This window comes from Blennius ocellaris, assembly GCF_963422515.1.
Source record: "Blennius ocellaris genome assembly, chromosome: 2".
NCBI lineage: Eukaryota > Metazoa > Chordata > Actinopteri > Blenniiformes > Blenniidae > Blennius > Blennius ocellaris.
The window spans coordinates 27160719-27186549 of record NC_137651.1 but is presented as its reverse complement, the minus strand read 5'-3'; the positions used below and the strand labels follow the sequence as shown (position 1 = coordinate 27186549).

Below are 25831 nucleotides of genomic sequence, written 5' to 3'. Positions count from 1 at the left end.
GTCGGAGATCCTTGTTTTTAATGCTGAAGCACTCCCACATGTGTTCAACGTACTGTAGATTTTACATAAATGTATTTATTTTTTTAACCCCGCCCCCGATCTTAAACCAATAATCATAAATAAATACAAACAACACACAAGGAATGTCTATTGTAAACACGGTAAAAAAGACAAAAACTAAACAGGTGTAACGTCATTAGCATCACTACTTAGTGACAGTTAAATAACTGCGGGGAAATGGATGACCGATGGTCGGATCGAGAACGGGAAGGACCGCGCCAACTCTTGGCTCCGCCCCCTTCGCCCGGAAACATCCAGCCGTTACATCCAACCGCAGCATCTCCAAAATACATAATGTTAAAGTTTCTCAGCAGCCGAGACTATCGTTACAGGTCACACTGTAGAACAGACAAGGGGGGGGGGGGGGGTCCTCTTTGGTTACAGGATAATGGGTAGTGAGCGATCGCCAAATGTCTTTTGGACGCGGTTGGACAACACCGCCGTGTTCTCGACATGTCTGTATTTGCGTGCGTGTGTGTGTGTGTGTGTGTGTGTGTGTGTGTGTGTGTGTGTGTGTGTGTGTGTGTGTGTGTGTGTGTGTGATGCTTCTCTGAAGAGTCAGACCGCTGATCCGAGTGCTTCGTCTTCACGAGAGACACTTCCTGTCAAATCACATGAACTGCATCTGCAAGAGACGGCGAGGAAACGAGAGTCAGGGAGACACGAGGCCAGTACCTGCAAGGTGGAAAATGATCGGCGTTTGCTAACCCCCCCCCCCCCCCCTCCCCCCTTCCCCCCTCCCCCCCTCCCCTCCTCCCTCCTCCCTTCCCCCTTCCCCCTTCCCCCTTCCCTCCTCCTCCCCCCCCCCGGGGCGCCGCTTTTTCTCCAAGGACGACTTCGTGCACGACTCTGTCGTACAGTTACGTGTGTTTAAAGAAGGAAACTTCAACTTAAAAGAATCTAAACGTACATTTAAGGTGCAAGTTCAATCAGATAAGGAAGCATTTCCATCATTTCATTTAGCAGAAGACATTTGTGATGAACATGCATTTTTAACGCTAAATCTTTGGGGAATGAGCAAATAAATACAACTTGTGCTCGACCGTCTTCTTCATCTGGACGTTCGAAAGGAGTCGATTCTCTTTTGTTGATCGGCAGGGGGCGGGAATGTGCCGAACAAGCAAATGATGCAATAAAGTCAATAATGCAAGAATTAAAAAAGAAATGAAAAAGTAACTTTTAATTTTTTTTTAGGATTGATTGAAAGTGTTGCATTGTATGTTTCTTCTGTGAATAAATATGATCCACTAAACCTATTTCTGATTAAAAATAAATAAATAAAAGTATATTTCCAAGAAATACATCCCTGTGTGTAGATTACAATTCTAGCCACACTCATTACATTTAGAAAGAATTAATGTGGCTTCAGGCATGTAACAACTTATTATTGGCAAAATGTAATCTAGTTAATAGAAAGATTTACACTATATGGAAAGAGGTCAGATTACTACATTATTGGCCGTTATTATACGCCGACACGACAACGCTGCAAGTGACACGCATCAATAATAGTTTTGCGTTAACACAGAATTTTTTTTTAAAAAACGACGAAAACCACAATGTAAATTTCATGTTGGACCACTAGTGGGTGCTGCCGTTTGTTTTTGTAATGAAAGCACACAAACACATGCATGAGCAGAGAGAACGACACGCGACAAATGTTAACAATGGAAGCAAACGGACTCCCGAGTGGACAGACGCCTAAGGTAGGTTGTTATTACGGTGACTATCAAAATAAAATCACCAAGGCCCGAGGTTGAACACGGACCGGGGGTCCCGACGTGACGGAGGCAAACGTCATCGTCCTTCCGCTCGCACAAGAACAGAAGAATTTAATGTTTTGGCGCAGACACAGTAGCAGCTTTCCCCGTTTCCATGGAGACGAGCATTTTGGAAAAGTTCCACCTCGGGAGCAGTTTCCACAACAAGCAGCGTTGTCGTGTTAAACGGCAGCCTGATGCTGAAAGTGAATTTACTTTGTGTTAAAAGCACATTAGTGCCAATTTTTATTTTAAATGTATTATCAACTGTTTTTTCAACATCATGTAGTGATATTTGCATTAAAAAAAAAAATGTTTTTGCCGTTTCCCCCGTTCAGCAGATCTGAAATTTCTAACAGATTTAGACTTTATTAAAAGCCCCATAAATGATCACTTGGTGACGACTGGAGCAGCCAGAGTTTAGCAAACAGGCAGTGAATTAAGGAAAAACAGGTCTGAGCGACACGTGACGACAAAAGAGCAAAAGTGCTGATCCTGGTTTCACCAAAACAGCGGAGGGAACGGTTGGTGGCGGCGGCAGAAGCAGAAGCGAGGATAAAAATGCGGTGCGATGCAAATGTAAAAGAAAAGAAAAAAAAAAAAAAAAACGGGCAGCGTTTCGGGCGCCAGTTCATGCGAAGTGCGTCCCGCAAAGCAAAGGGCTTGATGTACCTAAAGAGATGCTCTACAAGAAATCCTTGAGAGAGAGGTGTGCAAACGGGTCCTGTCCGGGGGCTCGGAGAGGACTCTGGCTGGAAGGACTAGAGGCTGCGGAGGGCTATTCCAGGAAGAAATACAAGGAGGTGGGAGGACCAGAGGAGAAGTCAGAGTCAGTACGGAGACTGGAGGAGGGACGAGATTAGTTTGGAGAAGCTGTGATGGACGAAAGACGGGTTAATAATAAAGTAAATTAAGAAATAAAAGGGAGGAGGAGGGGAGAGGGGTCAAAACAAGGGGGATGATTCACAGTTCTGTTCCCTTTCAGTGAGTTGAAGGGCTCGTGGTCGAGACCGTCATCATCTTCAGCAGCGTTCACGCCGACGACACGGCACAATGGACACGCCTGAGCTAACGGCGAGCGTGTGCCGCCGCCGCCACGCACCCACCTGAGCACTGGACACCGAGCCGAAGGGGTTGGGTGGCCTCATGACGGGCTGGCTGTACATCATGGTGGGCGGGTTCATCATCCCCATGGAGCCCATCTGCGGCGGCGGCGGCGGCGGCGGCTGCGGCGCGTCCAACAGAACCAACGTCAGTAATCAAAACAACAGTTTTCTTCACCGGCAACATTTAGCAGACCATTTTTGACGATGTGAAACAGCCCGGGGGCCGATAAGTCTCTCTCTTCAGCATCGTCAGCATTTTACACAAGTGTCTCTTCATTTCCCTCTTAAAATCCATTTATTTTCCACAGCACAAATTAATTCAGATTTTTTCTTCTTCTTAATGTTGTATTTAATTCATAAACCCTGAGAAAACAGGCAGTTTCAATAAATCGTCTCTCTCTAAAAAAATAAATAAACAAGAATCAGGTAAAAATATAGCACACATTAGATTCTCTGCACATGCAGCGTGCCAGGGTGACGGACTCACCATGCCGTATCCCATCATGCCTGTGGGCGTGGTGGCAGGGAAGGCCATGATCGACGGTGGCTGAGGAGAAACAAGTGGGTCGAGTCAGAACCAATGACAAACGTCACCGTGGCGATACAGGTGCATGTCAGTTAGAGTAAATGGATTAATACCTTTTTTTTTTTTTTTTAAATGGGAGTCCAAAAACAAACATTACAATGAAGTACACATACCTTTTCATAATACATCCTTAAGAATACTTTTTCATACAGCGTCTCAAAACGTAATCGGTCGAAAGGGTTTCTTAATGTTTTAAACAGGAATTTCTGGTTCGAGGCTAGTGCGCTACTTCTTTTATTAAATTTGAATTGAATGCAAATATTGTATTTACTATAGTAATTCCTGCCTTTGCATCTCAAACCTGTCCTGAGAAAGTGAAGCTGCTAAGATGAGGGAAAATCCTCGCGGTTGGATTAATAAAGTTCTCTCTTATCGTGCAACAGGACATCCTGTTACAGATTTGGTTGTGGTGAGACTGTGAGACGCTGCTGTTCAAGGTTTCTGACTCAAATTCAAACCCTCTGCAGGACAAACCTCTTCCTGGCAGAAGAATCGATTTTCTTTCTGACGTTATTTAGTTTTAGTATATTTCTAATTCATTCTTTGGAGCTCCGCAGGATTATATATTGGGACTACTTTATTCACCCCCCCCCAAATCAAGAATCAATGTTGTTGTTATGCTGATACCTTCATACATACAAACCAAATTCTCACTGACATTCAGTCTGATTTTATATATTTATTTCACAAATGTGGCTCTTACATAATAGAAACCTTTTGTTTTGTTTTGCAAATACCATTAACTGATACTTGTAAGAACCCAACAATTTTCACATACATATTAAAATAATTAAATACAAAATAGATGTATAAATAAAGATGCATAAGCTATTTAACAGCATTTTTGGGGAGGTTATTTATAATGTTTATAATTTATTTCATATTCATATCCCAAAATGTTAAATATAAGTAAAAGTTATTTTAATTGTCCTTGTTTTAATGCCTGTCGTCGCTTGAAGAAAATAAATACTCCCATTTCTTTTGTCTTATATGAGGTTAGCTTTTTAATGATCAGTTTCAGTGCTGTAAAAATCTCTTAACTTATATATGTAAAAATCACCAACTGATGACGTAAATGTTATAATCATCTCATACATGATGATCATTATTATAAACAAAAAATAGTTTATAAAATATTTCAAAGCATTTCTTTTGTAGTTGATTAAATATACATATTTGACAAAAAAAAGCATAAAGAACTAGAAATATTTTGTCCCTCACACTTTTCAGATATATAAATTGAAATCACTTTTTCCCCCACTCGTTATTTTTAATAATTACTTATGTTTTCTGTTACAACATGCTTAAAGCAAAAAAAAGTTTAATGACTGACGTTTCATGTGACGCATCCGTTTATCACAAACTGCAGTTTTGTCCTGTTCTCTTCATTGTGTCGCGGCAGATTTGTGTTATCAAAGAAACCGTCTCTGCTCATAGTCGGAGCGGCGAGTCTACTTTTAATCTAATCGGTCACAGTGTGGTTTGATTAGTTTTGTTTTTTCTTTACATCTCTGCCTGGTAACTCTTTAATTGAATGTTTGGAACTGTTATAACACCTCTATAACAACACTCGCTTGAGTTACTCCTTTGCGTTAATATCTGTGTTTGTGCAGCAGTTTCCTATTTTTTCCTCGGTGTGAAGTTGTAAAATACGCGACGTGTTCAGCACAAGCCGGCGCCGCGGTCACGACGGCGAGCATCACCATGGAAACGGGGTTCCAGGTCGTGGTGGGCGCCGCCTTGGGCTGCCAGTTGGTGCCCCCGGTCATCCTCTTCTCCCCCGGCTGGCTCCAGTGGATGTCACTGTGGATTAAGTGGGGAGGCGTTAGTCAGCAGCGGCTCGTGACTCGTGACCGCCCAGAAAGCTCGGCGGCGGCACGTCGGCTTACTTTTTCATCGTGCCGTTCCCGATGCCGAGGTCTGGAAGGGAAACGAAAGGAGCAGGAGTTAGTCCGAAAAAAAAAAAACTACCGTATTTTCCGCACTATAAGGCGCACCGGATTATAAGGCGCAGCTACATTGATTGACATAATTTACAACTTCATTCATATATAAGGCGCACCGCATTATAAGGCGCATGGAATAGACAAGTGGTCAGCAACCTTTATAGCTCAAAGCCATTAGGTTACATTTTCCACTGATTCTAACACCTAGAGAGGTGCACACTCTTTGTTTTGATAGTCCTACCTGCAGCCTATGCCAGGAGGACACTACACACAAAACCTTCTTCACTGCTGGTTGACAACTTACAACTACCGGTAATAAACTAAACTACATGAACTAAGCAACAAAAACACAACACAACACAATTATTACCGACACCACAAACCAAATATAACCCCCAATAATTGCATTTAAAACACCACAAACAGAAACTCCCATAATTCATTGCAGCTATCGGCTGCACTGAGGAGCTCAGGATGCAAGGCATGATGGGAATTCTTGTTTTGTGTTGTTGGAGGTTATTGTGGGTCGTTGTTGGGCTTGGTGTTGTGTTGATTGCGTTTATGCTGTGTTTTTGTTCCCCAGTTTAGGGAGTAATTATTTCATCTAGTTTATTTTGGTTTGTTAGAATGTTGGTGTGCAACCATGAGTGATGAAGGTGTTGTGTGGAGTCTCGTCCGCACTGAAGATCCGGTTGCGAAGTTAGAGTTGCCAAAATAAAAGCTTCTGGTTGTTCAGCTGTCAAATAGCAGTCTCGAGTAGAGCAATTCTTCCATATATAAGGCGCACCGGGTGATAAGGCGCACTAGCAGCTTTTGAGAAAATTTGAGGTATTTAGGTGCGCCTTATAGTGCGGAAAATATGGTACATGAAACATGAACATGTGCTTTAAACGAGCGCGGCCGGTCACACTCACTGCCGACAAGGTTCGCCAGGGACGAGTCGAGGTCGTCCGACACCAGCTTCTCCGGCTGCTGACTGGACGACAGGTTGGAGCCGGCCAGAGTCGGCTTCAGGATGCTCCCGGTGATGTCTGACGAGACGACAGAGGAAACTCTTAGAAATCACCGGGGGTTGAAAGAGAGCGTCGACAAAACACAAAGCCAACGGTTTTTCGTCGCACTGCGAGTCGGGACCGTTTATCATTCAGACGCTGTATTGCTTTTCTTCGGAATCAAAACTGCAGAGCGCCGGCAGGAAATGAGAGGAAGACGCTCGTGGGGGAGGGGGGGGCTGGGTGAGATACGATCGGCGGGGAAGCTGTCATGGTGGGCACCTGGTAATAACTGGAAGGCTTCCGTCACAACCCGACGTTCACAGCAGCTGGATGACAGTCTTTCAAAACCACACACGTCCTGATTTCTTAGGCCAGTTTGCAGGATTGCAAAGAGGCTGAACCAAACTAATTTAAGTTATAACGGCTCGACGCCCCGCCCCTTCCACTCACCGCATGGTTTGTGTTTAGCGCCGCCACTATAGTTTTGAAAATTAATTAGGACAAAAAGGTGAGACGTTCATGTAACAACCCGTTTGAATGCCATGATAGGTGGTTTATCTTGTGGAGCGTCCCGAGACGATCACGTTGATCTGCTTGGTGCGTTACCGACCCAGCGAGGGCGACGGGGAGCACCTGGACTCAATTCAGCTCCGCCACGTTTCACCGACAGCGTTGTTCCTCTGAAGCCGTCGGAGCGCCTCATGTCGCCTACTTTCATCCTTTTCTATCCAGGGAGACTTTTCCTCGCGCCGTCCGCCCATTTCAATACTGAAGTGCGCAGACTTTGGAAGAGTCACTTCTTATTTTAAGATTGTTTTGGAAGTCTCCTGAATATTCATGAAGTTTCTGTACGTTGATGTTTTTTTGTTATTTTCTTTATGTACGTGCTCCCAACTCCCCCGCTGAAATTCCATGAAATGTAGGATTGGGCAATAGTTTCCATTTTCCAAAAGCATTTTGATGATTTAAAAGGTTAAAACACCAAGATAGAAATGTTTTTTTTCTCCCCACAATGAAATTATAATCCGGCGTTACCACTATCTGCAGCTTTGGAGCATTCATACATACAATCAGAGAGAGAGAGAGAAGATGACCGTTTTCTCGTACTGGTGGTTCGTGAGCTAAAGCAGAGTGTTGCAGGTGTTTCGGCTGAACCGACGTCTCGGCGTGAAACAAATCATACGACTCAACGTGTGTGTGAGATCATCAGCTTCCTCTTATTGCTTTAATTGACCACGACGGAGCGTTGACCTTTCAGGTTTCCTTCCGGAGGATTACTTAAATGAGCTGGAGCACATTAATAATGTTTCTCAGTTTTTCAAAACAAAAACAAAAGCTGGTTCTTGAGTCATACTGCAGGCAGTTATTTTTGGTCACCAGTTTAAACCTAGCAACACGCGAAGGGAGAATCCTCACCGTCTGAATTGAGGCTACTGCTGCCTGCTGCTTTGGCTCCAAATACGGACTCAAAGTCCACTTGGAGTCCTCCTGCTGGCGGCGGTGGAGGAGGCTGTGGCGTCGAGTATCCTTCAGGAAGAGATGGTGGAGGAGGAGAAGAAGAGAGCTGCAGTCACGTGCGTCAAATGAGGTGAAATGAGTGTGAAAGCTGATGGCTGCGTGGCTCGTCTCCATACGTCACAGAAAACTGGCTTGGACCTACGTCTGGAGGAAGCCTTCAGTACCTCTGAATAGACCTGCTACAGTAGAGGGCTCAGCGGGGAAGGGAGCCTGGTGTGGGAGGTGCTGGGCAATGTTGGACACTGGACCACAGAAGGAGTCTGACAGGCCACGTGAAGCAGGAAGGCAAAGAGAGGAAGAAAGAAAGAAAAAGAAAAGCAGAGAGACCAGAGGCATTTTAAGGTCAGGCGAGAGAAACAGGTGGGAAACGACAGCACTGCAAGGCAGAAAGGAGACACCTAGCATCACACATTTGCATAAGTTCCTGGAATTTGGGGATTTTAGGGGGAACTACAACATCTGCAGGAGAATAAAAAAAAAATGCAGAAAAAGTACAAGGGCATCCGGGGGAGAGAGAGAGATGTTAAAGGAAGAGTTTGACATTTTACAGATAGAATCAGTCTTGTTTGCAGGGCATTACAAGAAACTGTAGCACAGACTGTGTAAAAAGACGAACAACACTTTATGAACTTTCTCCCACGATGATACGAGCTCAGCCTCCGCTTGGAAGCAGATTCTGGGATTTAGTGAAGCTGCAAATCAGTATCCATGCATGGCGGACCCAAACAGCTTTTATTGATTGAAAGATTAATTAGAACTGAACTGATGCAACAAAGACTTAAAACTAGAAATAGATTTAAAAAACAAAACAAAACAAGAGCTAAACATCATGTACATTATTTGTTAGTTTGGTTGACATGTTCGAGAGTAAAGATTTAAGATCAGTACCACTTTTAGCTCTACTGCAACTTTCCATATCATTAAATCACTAGTTGATCATAAACCTGCATGACTTTCTGCAAACAGTTAACGTTGTTTTGAGCTTTTTTACATTTTCTTAAAATATCAAAAAAATATATATAATGGTCTTACAACCACATATATATATATATTTATAAATTATGGGACAAAATAAGTGTTTCTGCTTCAAAATCTGTTCTGTTGCTCGTCTTCTTATGCAGTCTACCGTTGAACTGTGAATGTGAATTAGCTGAGGTTCAGCTAATTATCTACGCATTAAAAAACAGGTGGAAAATGTTTGCCTGGAGCTCCTAAATAATAGTGGAAATCCACCTGTGAAGCTCTGAACAGTAACAATAAGTGTATTAAGTGCACATTTGAGAACAAGGCCTCCATATAAATTGAACCTAGAGGCAAGTAGGAGCAAAAATGTCAAACTTTTCCTCTGGTACTGGTTTACGTCCACATTTCTACTTCTACAGAAATGACGAGGGAAGAATGGCTGTGGGGTATTTGCATGGGACCCTATGTTTGACAGCAAACATAGGGTGGTGGAGCCATCATAGTACCTGAGACGGAGTGCTCTATCCGCACTGTGCGTTTGTAATTGGTTGAAACGGACGAGTTTGTGTCAATAAAGGGATTGTAACGATCTGGAGAATCAAAAATAGTGTTGGTGAAAGAAAAAACAGGTTTCAACTTAAAAGCTTTATGGCATGACTGCGCTACAACGAAACACCACAGTGAGTCTTATAAGAGGCTAAACGGCGGCTGATGAGCGAGTGGCTCCTGAGGACCAACGAGAAGCTAAAGCTAAAGCTAAAACTAAGACATAATCTGAGTTCAGCATGAAGAGCAGAGACGAGAAGAAGAGCATTTTAGACATTTGCACAGGACAGATAATCAACACTGAAACTACGGCATGAGCAAACATGCAGGCAGCTCGTGCTTATAAGTAACTACACAGAAATGAAGAGCGACAAGACATTCTGAGGAGGAACAAAATGAGTCGTTACCACCAAACATTTCATGACCAGACGTCCTAGAGGAAAAGCTAACACCGTCTGAAGACACGACAGGTAAGTGAGTGGCATCGACAACGAGTTTTGAGAGGAAAGGGTTAAGGTTTGGCATGGATTCATCCCCGGCTTCAGCGGAGGTGAAAGGATCTAGGCAGGCAGAGGGGAGAAAAACAAAAAAGAGACAGAGAAAAGAGAAAGAAAGACAGAAGAGAGTGGAGAGGAAGAGGCGGGCGTCAGAGTCAGACCACAACAAGAGAAGGAGAGCATGCAGAACAACAGTCCAGGAACGTGGATGTTGGGCGGAGGAGCCGGAGGGGAGGGGGGGGTGGATGGGTGGGCGGGGGCGGCGTACCTGCCCAGGCCGTGGCCACGGGAAGCCCCGAGGAGCCCGACTGCATGGAGGGCTGGAAGGTGGACTGCAGGTCAAACAGGTCGCTCTCCATCTTCACCGCACTGCAGACAGGAAGAACACGTCAGCCCTCCTCTGTGACCACAACCCAGAACGCACCCTCAAGTAACGACGGCAGCCGAGGCGGGGGGCAGGGGGGGGGGGGGAGACGGCGTTTCAACATTTCCAATAAGAAGTGTTGTCGAGCGCAATATGATTTCCAATAAATACAAAGTTTTGTCGATGATGGTAATGTCTCTGCTTTCTGACGTTTTCTGTACAAATGCCATCGCTCAATGCATTTGAATCCTCAATTATCTGTCCGTGTCGTCATCTGCACACACACTTTGTGACCTTCAACAGTCGTATCTGCTGAAGTGGACGACGCGTAGCTGCAGAGCATGAATGCATGAAAACATCATTTTTGCTGTTCAGTCAGTCATTTGACATTTGCATTCTACTGATTTCACGCTGGTGACATTTTGGTTTCTGTGTGTATTTTATGATCAGAACAGCCCCAAAGAGATATCAGATAATCAAGAGAGTTAAAGATTTAAAACAATTGTAGATCTCTGCATGGCTGGACTTCACTATTGATGTCAAAAGTATAAATGTACATGCAAGCTCATCATAACACTTCAAACACCCACCAACACAGTTCATCTACCCTCCATCACGTCGGCCAGCTTTACCGTCTCTGCCTTCAACTCTTCGTGTTGCCAAAAGCACCAGAAGCAGTGATTATTGATCCACATTATTTACTTGGCAAAACATTTATCCCAGATGCTCTTCCTCACAGAGCCTGAGCTTTATGAGATGCGTCTCATTATCAGCTAGATCAACAAAACAAAACACGGTGCAACAACATATTAAAATTAAAATTTACAAAATGGTTTAACAATGTTGGGGGGGGGGGGGTGAGTCAAGAGGGTTTGTGCCACCATATTGTATATTTCCAAGTTTCTGTGTGGGAATTCATCCCATCCTCGGCCACATGTTCTCACTGCTCATCAGCTTGACTGACTAACAAATAATTATTCATGAAGTCACACTGAGAAGAGAATTTACCAGTGAGACATTCCTTGCTTCCATTAAAGTTAATTCGGTGGATTGCTCACAACCATCCTCATAACCAGGCCCTGGGGCGCGGGGCAGTGCCGACTCTCCGGAGATAGAGCTCCTGTGCTCAGTAATACTGAAAGTGTGTCACTGATCGCATCACTCCCAGAGGCATTTTGTCCGTTCTCACCCAGACCCCAAAGGGCATTCCTTCATTCATCTGCACCTCTGCCATAACTCTCAGGTATTCCATGTTTTCACTCTTCTCCAGTATTAACAGTTCCTTCATTCATCTCTTCCCTGCGTCTCTTTCTCAGCCCCCCCCCCCCCCTCTCAGCAACCAATAAATCCACTCAGGTGCCGAGTCGTCGTTTTGTCTATTCATTTTACTGTGTTCCTGAACGGAATACAGGGGATTTTTTTTTTTCTCTTGCCTTTTTGTTATGAAGAATTTTTGCATTTATGAACTGAATTTTTGTTGGCGACTCTTAATTTTGAACAACAAATACTGTATTTGCTTTGAATTCAATCTTCTGTGCTTTGGTGACTTGTGTTGCTGAGTTTCTCATTAGTTAAGGTGTGCATGGTAAGCCGTCTTAAGGTTATGTGTTTTTAAGTGTGGGGGGGGGGGGGGGTGTTGTTATATAAAACAAATTAATCAAAAGGAAAAACCCCAGACAAACAAAGACTTGTACGATTTCTACAATGTACAAATTATAACGCTTCTTAATTCTGCTGATCATCGGTGTGAAAACCGGAAACCTTCCAGCTGAGATCACTGACCTCAAGCTACAATCCCACAGTTGTGTCCAGTAAAACTGCTACACTGGACATTTAAAAAAAACAGATCGGGGGGGGGGTGAAGCAGTACCCATTCGAGCAGCTGGGTGTGGAGAAAAGGTCGATGGCTGGCGCTGTGCTGATGGTGCCCCCGGTGGTGGAGATCGGAGACGTATCAGTGGTTGCGAACGACGGCCTCTTGGAGAGCTCTTTCAGCCGCTGTTCCTGCGGGAGCGACGACAGTAAAGCGCGGCCGCCTCCGGACATATTTAATAGAACGTAAAAATATTCTCCCGCTAACCTTGAGGGCTTTGAGCCGAGCTTGTTCCTCTTCCAGGGCTGCCTGCTTCTCCCGCTCGTCCACTTTGGTGAAAGACATCCCCGTGCTGGCCAGCGACGACACGGCGTTGGACAGAGTGCTGGCCCTGCGGAAAAAAACAAAAACATTCGAAAGGTCACCACCCCACGCAGCAGAGAGAGAAAAAAAAAGGAACGAAACCAGTAGGAGTCAGGCATGGAGAGAAGAGGATGAACGTACCTGCTGGCTGCAGTCGAGTCTTTGACCTTCTTGCCCTCTAAAGAGGCCAAATGTTGCTCCAGAGCTTCGAGAAGGCTACTGGGAGCCTGTCGCGGGAGAAAGCGCACAGTCAGCAGCTTCTCAAGACACAGAAAATGTAATCTGTGTGGACATCAAGACCATATAGGGCAGTGGTGGGCAACCAAGGCGGGGCAGGAAAACACTACAGCCCATGAGAAAACAGCTTAACGTTCATCATCCGAGTGCAGACAGCCAATTCATTTCCTCGGTTCCTTCAACAACTTTGACCTATTTGGTGACCCACCACTGATCAATGACGGCGTTCCAGCCAAAAAGCTACTTCGGATGAGAGCAACATCTGTGTGGGATGACGTACTGGACCACGGCGCTTTCAACAACCCGGGCGTTGCTGAATCTGCCGTGTCTAAGCACACACACAGGGCAGCCATTTTACGGGAAATGAGCTACGCTGGTTTGCGCCTCAAAAACACGACCAGAAGTGAAGAGACTTTTACCACGGCGAGTGTTTTTTCCTTCAACTGTTTTTTTTTTTGGCACCACGATGTAGTGGACAGAGTCAAGAGCAGAGGCATGCAAAACGACAACACTGAGGCAAGTCACGCACACAGAAGAAGAGTGAAATGATAGTACTTACACAAACTGTGAACTAAAGTGGAAAGATAAGGGGGGGAAATACAGAATATAAAGGTGGTGGTGACAGTCAAGAGGGAAATGCATTTTTTACCTGCAGCTCTTTGGGGTAAAGTATGTCTGTACAATTGGAGGAGCACCACAGGGTGTGTGGCATGTTTTTTTGTTTTTGTTTATAATTAGGGAAAAGGAAACTCTACAGTGTGGTCTTGACACCTTTATTTACTGTTGAAATAGTAAGAAAAAAGGTGATGGTGAGAAGAAAAGGGGGGGAATAAGAGGTTGAAGATAGATCACCTCCGTTTGGCAAACATGCGCCCCAAGAAGAAGGAAATCATGCAAAGTGTTTTGTTTTGGGGTTTTTTTTCTTTTTTTTTTCAATCTGTGTAGTGTTCACTAGGCTCTAGTTGGGACAAAAACAACGCCGATGGGGGGGAAATAGAGCAGTCAGTGCTGGAAATAAGATTAAAAGGAAGCGGAGCAGGACTTCCTATTTAGAGTGGGAATGTGGCTGCATGTTGCAGGATGGCTGCTCACCTGGGAGAGGTCGGGGATGTCGCCTCGATCGATTCCCACCTGCTGCAGGGCAGAAAAACCAAAAGGTGCGTTTAAGCCTCCCGGCGGCCTCGTTGTAATCATAAAAGACAAAGGGTTTTAATTTACCTCCGCTACTTTGAGGAACTCTGATATCCGAGTCATCCGGGTGAGAAACTTCTTGTAGATGTCCAAACCTTCTTTACACTGGGTCTTCTTCATGTCAAAGTATTTCTCTGTGTCGAGAAGAAAATCATCAACAATAACGTGGAAAGTCGCAAACTTAACCGAACGGGAGGTGAAATGTGAGCGCGGTCCTTTAAAAGAGGCTCACCGAGCAGGTTAATGATGCCTTCGTTATAAGCGGCGAAGAGCCGGATGGAGTCTTTGAAGAGGAGCATGAAGGCTGCATTGATGACACCATTAGTCAGCTCGTTGGCATTGACCTGCAAGGAAAGCAATCAGCGCACACATTCATCTTCCTCCTTCTTCGCAATGATTTGTTGATGCACAGAGAGGGGAGGAATAATAATAATTTAAAAAAATCTAACAAAGCAGCCATTTCCACGGCCGGAGCTGCAGCTCGGCGGGAGGCTTCACCTCAAACTCACATTGAAATCGAGGAGGGCGTCCATCTGGTTCTGAATGATGGGGATCGTCTTCAGCAGCTTCTCTGTATTCATGGTCCTCATTACGCCGTCCACTCTGCATGCACGCCCGGGGAGGGAGAGGGAGAGGGAGAGGGAGAGGGAGAGAGAGAGAGAGAGAGATCTTAGAACACAAGAACAGAATGACTCCTGCTTTACATACATTGACTGCAGGGCTCCAAACGACAGTCTGCCAAAGGGAATAATGTGAATCTGCCAAAAAAATATTTTCCATCGCCCAAGGCGATTTCTGAGAGCCTGTTTTGTGCAACCAGCAGAGCGAAACACACAGGACAAAGTTGACAATCCCCAAACGTGAAAAGAAGTTGGAGCAAGCAAATACTTTTAAAGTCTCATTAAGTTTAAATGAATCCATGAATGATTCTTGCGACTTTCTGTTCTTAAAGCTTTATGGCTGAGAAATCGGAGGAGAAATTTGCTTTTAAACTGGAGGTTTTAATATCGGGCCAAACGATGTAAGCGTGCAACACATGCCTGCTGGTAAACCCCAAAATAACACCAAAAATCTATACAAAACATGTTCATCACTGCACTGGGCCTGGAACGGTTTAAACTGGCCCCCAGATTGCCGTGCCTGGGTCTTGTCCAGGTACTTTGTTTTCCTCTCAGTCGACAAAAAAGAAAGAAAAAAAAGAAATCACTTGAGGTTAATAGGCATCTCTAAAACTGCCCTTTGAGGGCTCTTTAGCTTGTCTTCACACTCTAATTGGACTTTGGACGCCACCACAGACCTTTGACTCCAATCAGACTGGGTGTGTTTGTTTGCTGTGAGCCGGGAGCTTCACTATGTTATTACGAAACTCGTGAACATTCCTTCAGTCAAACATAGAGAATCACAAAAGGTATCTCCAGATTTTGACATGTAGACAGTAATAAATCTAGCAATTCATCGTCTAGTGACGAGTTGATCATTATTTGATTACCAGTAGTTTCACACAGCCAGCGATGGATACCAGTGCAGGTGAACAAGTCATTGGTTTATGAAACATCCAAATCTTGTTTACAACGTCTACAAATAAGTAACATTTTACATGTTCTTTAATCTGGACAGACTTCATTCAATTAAAAAAAAAGTCTTTAAATCTTGAACATGCATAAACTCAATGAAACAATTTACACCAATCAACCGCAAGATGTTGCACCGAACAAACAGTGACTAAATAACAGCAGAGAAATGTAATCTGGTTCTATTTACGAAAAGGACTAGGACCTATTAAACTCCACCTCTTCTCTGTAAATAGTTTTTACCATCCACTTACGTAATACTAAATTGACATAATCATGCGAGCTCCATTACATGAAGACTAATTATCTGTTGAAAAGATAAACAAGTTAAAGTAATGTAAAGATATATAATTAAGTGTAATCGTGATAATGGAAGGACACGATTTAGGACCTGGATAAAACACAAACAGTAAAGAGCAGTTATGAATGAAGGCGTGTGCTGCAGACAGTGAACATGAGCTCTAGTTTGACTTACATCTTAATAAAAACACAAGTAAACAAATTGTGTTACGGTAGATTTCAGACAGAAAACGTCACAACTCACCCGCGTTTCACTTTTGTGAAGTCGAAGGCGACCTGTCGGTACGACACGGCTTTCTCGTTCAGGTAGCGGCTATACCTCCTGATAAACGTGGACATGTCGTAGCCTGCGAACACAAGGCGGGAACTTAGCGGGGGCTTGTCGTCACTGTTTTCAGATTTAAAAGCGATGACCAAGAATGTACCTTGTAACCCACTTTTGTCCAGAAAATTACTGAGGTTGAAAAGTGTATTCCTCGAAGCCAGGTACTGCACGAAGCGCTGCGGGACAGAGGGAAAAGTTTCTCCGTCACACGGGTCACCTCGGGCCCGACGCCGTTTGAACCGCGTCGTCGCGGGAGACGGAAAAACGTCACGGTCAGAAAGCGGCTGAGGCCCCTCACCTCGTTACCGTAGACCATGAGGTGGTGTGTGGTGATGAGGGACTTGAACACCACCACCCAGCTGGTGTTGGTGGTCCGCTCGAACAGCGAGTCGGCCAGCTGGGGGATGTTGACGTTCATCTCATTGGTGCAGTGGATCAAATCTGGCAACAACAACAACAACAACAACAAAAAAGACCAAAAAAATTCAATAAATCACGAGCTGATCATCAGAAAACTGCACATTTGGAAGAATCACTGCTTGAAGCTTTAAAGCAAAATTCCCTTTTTTAATGGTTTTTCAACAGCAATATGTGACCTCACACCTGGGATTGACGCCCCAGAAGTGAGTCTATTTCAGGTTTTAAAAAGTGTGTCGCTCCAACGGGCCGATCAGAAATCAAACCCTACGTAGTGTCACCAGGGGTTTAGCCCACCCCAATCAAGGTAGGGCCTCCGTTTGACTCCTCCCACAATCAGAAAACAGCTCTGCTCTGGCACATGGCACCCCGAGAGGAAGTACTTCCTCCTCTTCCCAAGATGGGCATGTGTGGGCGGAGCCAGTCCAGCTCACACAGACACAGCAGATTCTGAATGCAGCTCCTACGATCCAAGATTCAAATGGGGGAAAACAAAGGAAAAGCTGGAGTTGGGGCAAATAACCAACAAGGCTTATGTGAAAGCCGTATAATATGAACCTTTTAACACACTTTTCGTCTTACTTAAAACGTGTATGAGGAATTGGCCTGAATTACAGGTTACTACATGTTGAGACCGACATCTCTCATCAGTATTCATTCATAAAGTAACTTTCAGACAATTTAATGTAACATAAATGCAAATGTTTTTGTCAATCGAACACATTTGTCATATATATGCGAGGGGAAAATATAAATACACACCGAAACAACCAGAGCAATGAAATCGAAGAAAACTAACCTGGGATTGCCTCAAAGAGTTGAATTTAAAAGAGAAATAATCAGAAAACAGCCGATATCAAACAGGGAAGGTAAAACATGCTTTAAAAAAAACCCGTATATAATAATGTCTGGTCGTATTATCGAATTAATCATTGAAAAGTTAATGTTATTTCAACACGAAGGCCTCCTACATCTCCTGAGAGCAAAGCATCTCCACACTGTCACTGGAGTTGCGACGTTCGTGAGCGACCGGAATCTATTAAACACCAACGGAGGGAACAGTCAGTTTCCTCAGAGTCGCTCTTTGTTTCCTCTCCGTGCTTCACACAAGACAGAAACTCAACAGTTTTCATACAGAGGCTCATTTAAAAAGGATGTTGAAGGGTTTTAGGTTTACAGTGAAAGCAGAGCGGAAGCTAAATTTAGCCCAAACATGCCAAATGAAACTGATCAATATCTCAGAATACTTCAAACTTAAATATCCCAACATATTTATTTTTCTAGTGATCACTTATGAGTTAAGGCGAATTACCACCAGACTTCTAAAAAAATAAATCCATGTAAAAAAGTTACAGAAATATGGCTAAAATATCCCAACATGAGTAACACAGCAACGTCACTTCCCGCTTAAATCAAATTATTTGGAAAATACAGTTTCCATTGAATAAATTGTTGATTTAATGCACAAAGTTCTCACAAACTACTTTAAAATTGAGATTTATACTACTAACATACGTGTTAACATATTCAAATGGTAAAACCTATAAAGATGAATAAAAAAACAACTAAGTTGTGTGAAATTAAAATAGGTTTATAGTTACTAATAAGAGTTCAAATGAAACAAGGTCAAATGTACATCAATGCATTAATAGAAGCATACAGATCAGACTAGAATTTTTGCTTCTCCATCCTGATCCAATTCTCTTTGATCTTATACTTAAATTTTCTTGGTATATAGAACTGCAAAATGGCTTCATGTTATACAAAATTACATAATTTCCGTCTCCTGGATGTCCTCTTTTACAGCTCTGCTGTACGAGACCTGTGAAACTGGCGAGCAAGAAACACTGATTTAACTGAGAAGTGTCAGAATGAATCCAGAGAGGATGGAGGGAACATCTGAGCTCCAGACGTCTGCCGGAGCACCAATAGTGGTCACATCTAGTTTTAACCGACCTCGTGTGTCGTCCTTTTGTTGTACAGCTTGAATAAGGCGTGGTCTGAAATCTAACGTGGAGACAGTAGAACATATTGTGGAATCAAAAGCATTAATAGCATCAGTCACACGGCGACAGTTTTTTTTTTTTCCTTCTTCTTCACCTTGTCAGACATTGACATACAGAACTACTAAAGCTCCTCTAAAGGAGAAGTGGACTGAAACACCACACACTCTCCCTGTCTGTCGCTTTTATAAAGTCTGGATTAGTCAGACTACGGGAGCCTCCTCGGTTCAAACTCGCCCCCACTGAATAAGGCTGGTCTTCGCTTTCAACAGGTCATATTAAACTGCTTGTATTGGACAGACATTTGATGCATCGGTACTGCAAATATTCTGGGATTGGCTCAATTTGTCAATCGCTGATCAATTGCAAAAATGTCATGATCTCAACATCCCTGGTATTACTGGTAGTGTTGTTGTCCTTATAAAAAATAAAAAAAAGCATCCAAAAAATAAGTGTTCTGTGAATCATTGAATTAACTTTTGAATCATAAACATTTTGATCCCAAAATTTACCAACAAGCATTTAAACTTTTTATTTGATGCATTGAAATAAAGGTTTTTCTTTGTTAACTATTTCTTCACATTGGTCACTGTTAATGTACCTTTTAATTTAATCTCGTTTATTAGAGCTGATCTTCGGCATCTTATTATTCCCACTTGTTTTGTGTTATTGTCAATGGAGACATGAATACCGTTCTTGTGAATACAACTCGATAGGTCGATGAATGGCTTGAGAAATAAAAAGAGCTGTTTTTACATTTGAGGTCATATTGTTTGAATGTTAATAAAATACAGTGTTACATGACTGATGTATGTCTCAGGAAATCCTGTCCTGGTTTAAATCCGTAATGAAACTCACGTACTCTGATGAATTCTGGGATATTTGATCGCATCAATGGTCGTCCAGTGGTCAAAATAAATATTTCTGTGGGTGTTGACATGTAAAACTAAACATGACCAGAAACATCTTCAATATATAACAGTTTGTCAGACAAGTGACCTTATTGGGCAAGACCTGCTTTTCTTCCAAACTAATAATCGAATGATTACATGTCATGATAGCTGGGATAAGGTGTGTAACGTTTTTTTTCTTCTTAATTTCGCTTTTCGCTCACCTGATTGCTATACAAGTGCTGAAGATAACAAAAAATATTTTAAATACATAAAAGATTGCTTGAGAATAGCACTGAAATCATAAAAATTATTCATTTTGTTAATGCGTCTTCTTTTTGGAGGGCAAATAATACATTATAGAAGAGGACTGGCGCCCTTAATAGATAACATTTATCCAATTGTATCTCATTTAGAGAGTATTTTAAGCCAGGAATGATGAAATATGAGTGATTTCTGTTTTTTACCCACACGAAAAAACTCTGTGTGCATTTACAATTATTTTCTTGAAGACAAACTCTGGGGTTAAAATGTTAAAATTGCAAAGTATTCCAATGGAAGTCCTATAAAAGGTCAATTCCTGAAGCATGTGAAGTTTGCTCAATAACCAACAACGTATCTAAAATATTCAGACAGCTTAAATTTTCAAGGAAAAACTCAATATTATAAAAGAATAGAAAACATGTAATGAACAGCACTGATGTATTTTAAAACCGCTGAACTTTTCTTCGATTTAGTCTTATTGAACTGATAACAGGCTGCTTTCCATCTTTATAATAATTCATGTGTTGGTTAATAATTAAATATGGCAAATGAAGCTCTTTAAAGCTTCTTTAACTGGGAAGAAGACTTGCTTTTTCTCCGTTTAACACAATGACAAAGCACTTAACTGAGGATCCATTTTCAGTTTAATCTATCGTCACAGTGTGGTGCCATGCACATGAAAACAACTATCATGAAAAATGTATTGTAGCTTACAAACATGAAACTAGGAGAGAGAAAAAACAACCTTTTTCACATGTAGAGGTGTAATTTAATGTGAATTGTGGTATAATATACCAAACCGCCAGAAATGAAGTCCCCCTGCAAAGTACTATGTAGCTGACTCCATCCAGAACAAACAGATGCTATAAAATGATAGAATACCGTGTATACCAACATTTTTCTATAAAGAACCAGCCTTAAATTAACAGAAACACACAACAAAAGCTACATTTTTCTGGAGATGCTTCAGCCAAGCCTCTCCTTATCATCATTACACTCGGCCATTTTTTCCGATTTAGCTAAACGACTAAACGTCCACCCCCTCGCTCGTCGGCACCAGGGATAATGGTCGATTACTCCAATCAGTGCTTTTATTCATGCACAAGGCTGCTTGACTGCCCAGCAAACCGGCTAAGTTTGCTAACATCTTCAACAAAGTAGCACGTGGGCTGAAAAAACGTCATGTCACCACTACATCGCAGAGACCACAGCGAACTGGAGCCAGTTGGACATCATTTACACAGAGACACTGTGATTGCCATGAATATAACGGCTCATCATCTGAATGACTAAGTGAGGCTTGCGTCTACTTAACTTTGTTGAAGTGAAAGGAATATGTTGAGCCTGAACACATGATGCTACATTACGAGCGTTTCTCACTGATAGACAACTGGACTTGTCTTAAGATAACATTTTTGCTGCCATTACCCCATCACCTAAGAGAACACACTGTTGAGTTGACCCTTAACAAATCCAATCTTCTATCTCATAAAGAGATAATCAGTGTTCTTCACTAAGTCATTATCGGCTATGACTGATTGCTCAAAGACACAACATTTGTAAAAAAAAAAAAAAAAAAAAAAAAAAAAAGAAGAATATAACTTCAGTGCTGCTCAAGCTCTGAGGAGCTTTTAAAACTCATTTCAATTCATGGTGATGATTAAAGGCAGAATAATTGATAGCTTAAACAATTGGTGCCATCTGTGTATTACAAACCTGAGCGCATAATAATGAGGTAACAGGTTTTTTTTTTTTTTTTTTTAATGCAAATTTACATTACAGGAAATCATGGACTCGATGTCCCAGTGCAATCAGGAAATCACTCCAGCAGAAACTGTAAATGATGACGTTGATTAGAATTGTTAATGACAACAGAATCCTCTAACAGACGCGACAGACATCTTCGCATGAAACCATACTGCCCCACTTCTTGCACTCGTATGTCTCATTCACGTATCCGGGTGAATGACGTCCATCGGTGCTAATGACCCCGCCATTCACAGCAGTGATCAGTCTGATGGGGTAATTGGGCCTCCCTTTCTGTCCTATATTTGACTTTTCAAAAGGTGGGGGGGGGGGGCTATAAGTAGGACAAGATAACCTTCCAGAGAAGAAGAAGCAGCAGCAGTTAGCATGGGTGGCTGAACTGCCCAGAGAGGGAGAGGAAGAGGAGAAGAGGAGGGAGGAGGAGGAAGACACACTGACAGCAATGTCATGCTACAACCAACCCCCCCCCCCCCCCCCCCAACCGTTCACATTAAAGATTTCCAGATGAATTCATTCATTCACAGGACACGAATGCAGTCATGACAAAGCGTGATGTTGTCGATCTGAGAGCAGCATTTTACCAATTAATCTCCTTCACGTATCAAAAAAAAAAAAAAAGGTGTTTGAAAATGTGCAGATATGAAAGAGTGTCACCAAGAGTCACAAAGTGTCATAATTAGTACAGGAAACTGGATACAGCGAGTATACAAGATTAAAAGCTGATGTTTGTGTATTTTATAGATTCATTTCGAGGTTTATTTGCCAGTAGCACCAATCATAAGAAGGATCATGTCAGTATGGCTGCTAATTGGCAGAAGAAAACATTTTGTTTATAAAAAATGTGAGTAAACTGGCAAATATGCAAATCTTTTGTTTGTACTTATTGATGTACAAAATGTGAAAACAGACCATGTATAATACGTGTAATCTGCTTGTATGGGTATAAAAAGCCCAGATTCAATATTTAATATGCATAATCAAACCAAATGAATCGGCAACATTGTTAATGATCCATTAATCATTAAAGTGAAGCACTCATCTGGTTTGTGTTCATAAATGTGACGCTTTGTTGCTTCTCATTGTCTTATTGTGTCGATAAACTCTGTAGGAATATCGATGCTTTCTGGACAAACTGAAATGTTACGTGGCAAATGGCAGAGAGATCTGAAGCGATTGGTTTTACCTCTCGACCGGAGGTCATGCTCGAGTCTGCTTCTTTTTAAAGTGACATCTGCATGTTTAAAGAGGCCATCACTACTTGAGACTTGCATCAAGAAGCTGAAATATGAGGGAGGAAACTGTGACTCATTTCACATTCGGACAGCAAATATGGAACCTATTAATCAGAAGTTACACACAGAAACATTCCGTTGGTTATTGATGTGAAATCAGATAAAGCAGAAATACAAATCTTGAGTTTTTGTTTTGATGACGAGCGAATTAGGTTTCTAGCATAGCAGAAAAATCTGACCTGAACATTTTGTTCTTGCTCTTTTATTACAAAACATTAACTTCTTCTTCAACCCATGCAGCTTCCATAGACAAGTTAAGGTCTGTTAAGGTTTATTTTTTGTATTCCCATTCAACAATTGAACAAGCTCATCTTATCATGACACATAAACCCTAATTAAACTTTACACCTTTGTAGCTCAGAGTAATAGAAAAAGAGTTTGTTCTGTATTTGATGAGTTAACTTTTAGAGAGAAATAAGAAACATTTACCGATTTGTGACCATTACTGGTGACGTTAAATCTTATATGTTACAAGTCAGCAACAATGTAGTGGTTTGCAGTTTTAAATCACAGTGGAAAGACCCGCTTTGCTACAAGAACTTAGCTTTATTTCCACAATCCACATGCTCAACTTAAAGAAGCCAATTCAACTCATACACATACGTCTGAATGCGTCTGCCACCTTACGTCCAACTGCTGAGATCAACTCCAGGTGGATATAAAGTGGTATAGATGACGACTGTGCTGCATTTCAGGTAGTTGCAATTTCTTGCTACTTTAAAACTAAATTAACAGACAATCATACAAAAATTAGCCAATTGTGTTTAAGTAATTTCTGGCTTTTTAATGCACTCTGGTGCTGGTCATTACCCATCTGTCCCCCTCATTAAAAGTACTGTCAGCTCCCTAATGAAGCCATACGATTCCCGAAAATATTCTTTAAAAGTGTGACTATTATTGGGCCATAAAAGAATATTGCTTCTGCTGTGTCAGAGTGGCGATACCATAAAGGAAACAAAAAGAGCCCATTTAAAGTCGTGCATTCCTCATCCTGGCTGCCAACCAAACCGAGCCGTCCTCACTCACGAGGACGTCACGCCGCCGTCCACGCAGGCCGTCTGCGGTGCGTGTGCCCAGCCACGTCAGTCACAGCTTTCGTTGGGACGAGCCAACAATGGAATCGCTGCCAACTTTCACTCATGTCACCTCTGCAGGGGAGTCGCCTGAGCGGCACTACAGGTGAGAAACCTGCAACTTTTCCAACATCTCGCCAGAGACAAATGCACTCCTACCCAGCCAAGATGGTCGGTTTGAGCCGTTTCAAACCACAAAGCACTGCCTGAAACATCCTACAGAGACCCAGCATGAACAAGACAGCTGCTATATTGATAAAGAGACTGAACAGACTGGAGAATGGCTTCTTTCTCTGAGCTGGGAGGACATGAGTATGTGTACAGGTCACAGGTGTTCAACATTTATAACTTCTGTTGCACAAGCAGACTTCGCCCAATCCAACTACTCAGGTGTACACATAATAAGGCCCATCTTAGGATGCAGGTCCTTCATACAATCACTTTCCTCTGTTGAGCATTTGCAAGTGCAGATCGATATGCAGGAAACCTGCACAGACCTTCATGGGAGATTCAGTCAAGGATTTAAGGTTTTGTGCTTATGTCACTTCGGGTTTCATGCCCTGTGTGTGGGGAAAGGTGACAATCACTGTTACACCTGGTGCAACTAAACTACACTGTGACCTTTTATTTTAACTCACAAAGTCACCTCAGTGTGTGTGTGTGTGTGAGAGAGAGAGAGAGAGAGAGATCAGGAAACAACAAGGATCACGTTACTCAGTGTCACTACAGATAGGAAATGCCTGTAAAATGTTAAATCAGGGCCTGATAGCGCAGAGGCCCGTTAATATGTGATGATTTGTTTTTAAATGCTTGGATGCAAGTGGGTAAAAAATATATTAAAACACAGAAGTCATAGACCTATTCGGGGATGTGCTGCTGTGTAGACAGAGCTACTAATCAATGAAAAGGAGAAGGACGAGACAAAACCAGACAGCTAGGCAAGCTAGTTTGACAGCAGCAGATGGCAAAACGTGAATAGAAATGTATTTATGAGCAGGACCGAAGGCAGCCAGTTAAAATTAAAGGTGGTATTTTGGTTCAGCTGTCTGTCAACAAGGCCTGAGCTCAGTGTGTCTTTCAATATAATCTCAGTTAGCCGTTAGCGGAGTTAGCTTAGCCTAGCCTCGGCTCAGGCTTTGCGGCCTAGTTAGCTCCGCCATCGTCATAACTCACTGAGCGTGTGGTGCTCTAAACTCTCAACACTTCGTTAAAAAACAACAACAAATATACTCACAATCCAAGTGTTTCTTCTTGGGGCCCATGATTTCGTGCGTGGTGGCCTTGCATACTGTTTTGGACACGGCGGATCCCGTTACACTGTGCTGGGCTGCAGTTATCCTGTCGGTAATGCTCTGCCCCGACATCTTCGCTCACTTCAATGCAACAAAAGACTTTTTAAAAAAAAAACCAAACAAAAAAAGAAACCCGACCTCCTCTGGAATCTGTCCTCAAGTGTTTGTGTGGAGGAAAAGAAACTGAAATAAACCCTCTCCACCTCCTCCGCAGCCTCACCGGGCCCCCCCCTTTTCTCTCCACCTAAGTGGGAATAAAAAAAAAAAATCAAAAAAAAAAAAAATCAAAACTAGGCTATGGCAGACGCGAACCAGGGGAGGGCGGAAAAAAGACACAACAACAACAATTAAAAAAAGGGGGGTAAAAAATAAAAAATCGTTTGCGTCTTGTTGCGCCGCTACGATCCGACGGGATTCATTCGGGGATGCTGTGGTCGCACGGTCCGCTCGCTGACTCATCCGACCCGGGTCTCTGCCGCGCTCTCATCCCGATGTGGCACCGCCAGGTCCCTGCGTCTCTCCTCCTGCCTGCTGCCTCCGCCGCGCCGCCAGTCACCGCTCCTCCTCCTCCTCCTACTACTACTACTACCACCACCACCACTACTCTTCCTCCTCCTGCCGCTCAGACTTTAAAGTGGAATGAGAGAAAAAAAGACCACCGAGGAGGGGAAATGGCTGCTCGCTCCTCTCCC

General features: G+C 42.8%; 1 protein-coding gene across 6 annotated transcripts; it reads right to left on the bottom strand.

Annotated features, from left to right (window-relative positions):
• Window positions 1–441: 441 nt before the first annotated feature.
• On the bottom strand, window positions 442–25604 carry picalmb (phosphatidylinositol binding clathrin assembly protein b). Of its 6 annotated transcripts, XM_080506679.1 has the most exons (23): window positions 25082–25604; window positions 16440–16582; window positions 16242–16317; window positions 16061–16163; window positions 14455–14548; window positions 14178–14289; window positions 13973–14079; window positions 13847–13888; window positions 12659–12744; window positions 12422–12545; window positions 12212–12345; window positions 10246–10346; window positions 9888–10040; window positions 9441–9524; window positions 8136–8231; window positions 7870–7980; window positions 6373–6489; window positions 5402–5432; window positions 5216–5315; window positions 3414–3473; window positions 2927–3046; window positions 2493–2598; window positions 442–685 (listed from the first exon to the last, which is right to left on the bottom strand). In XM_080506679.1, exons 1-22 carry the CDS (start codon window positions 25209–25211, stop codon window positions 2506–2508), a joined length of 2217 nt encoding a protein of 738 aa, XP_080362805.1. In that variant the 5' UTR covers window positions 25212–25604; the 3' UTR covers window positions 442–685; window positions 2493–2505. The 6 variants fall into 6 exon arrangements, with proteins under 6 accessions (XP_080362805.1, XP_080362800.1, XP_080362801.1 ...); XM_080506674.1 differs by lacking the exon at window positions 9441–9524; XM_080506675.1 differs by lacking the exon at window positions 9441–9524 and having other exon boundaries at window positions 16254–16317.
• Window positions 25605–25831: the final 227 nt, after the last annotated feature.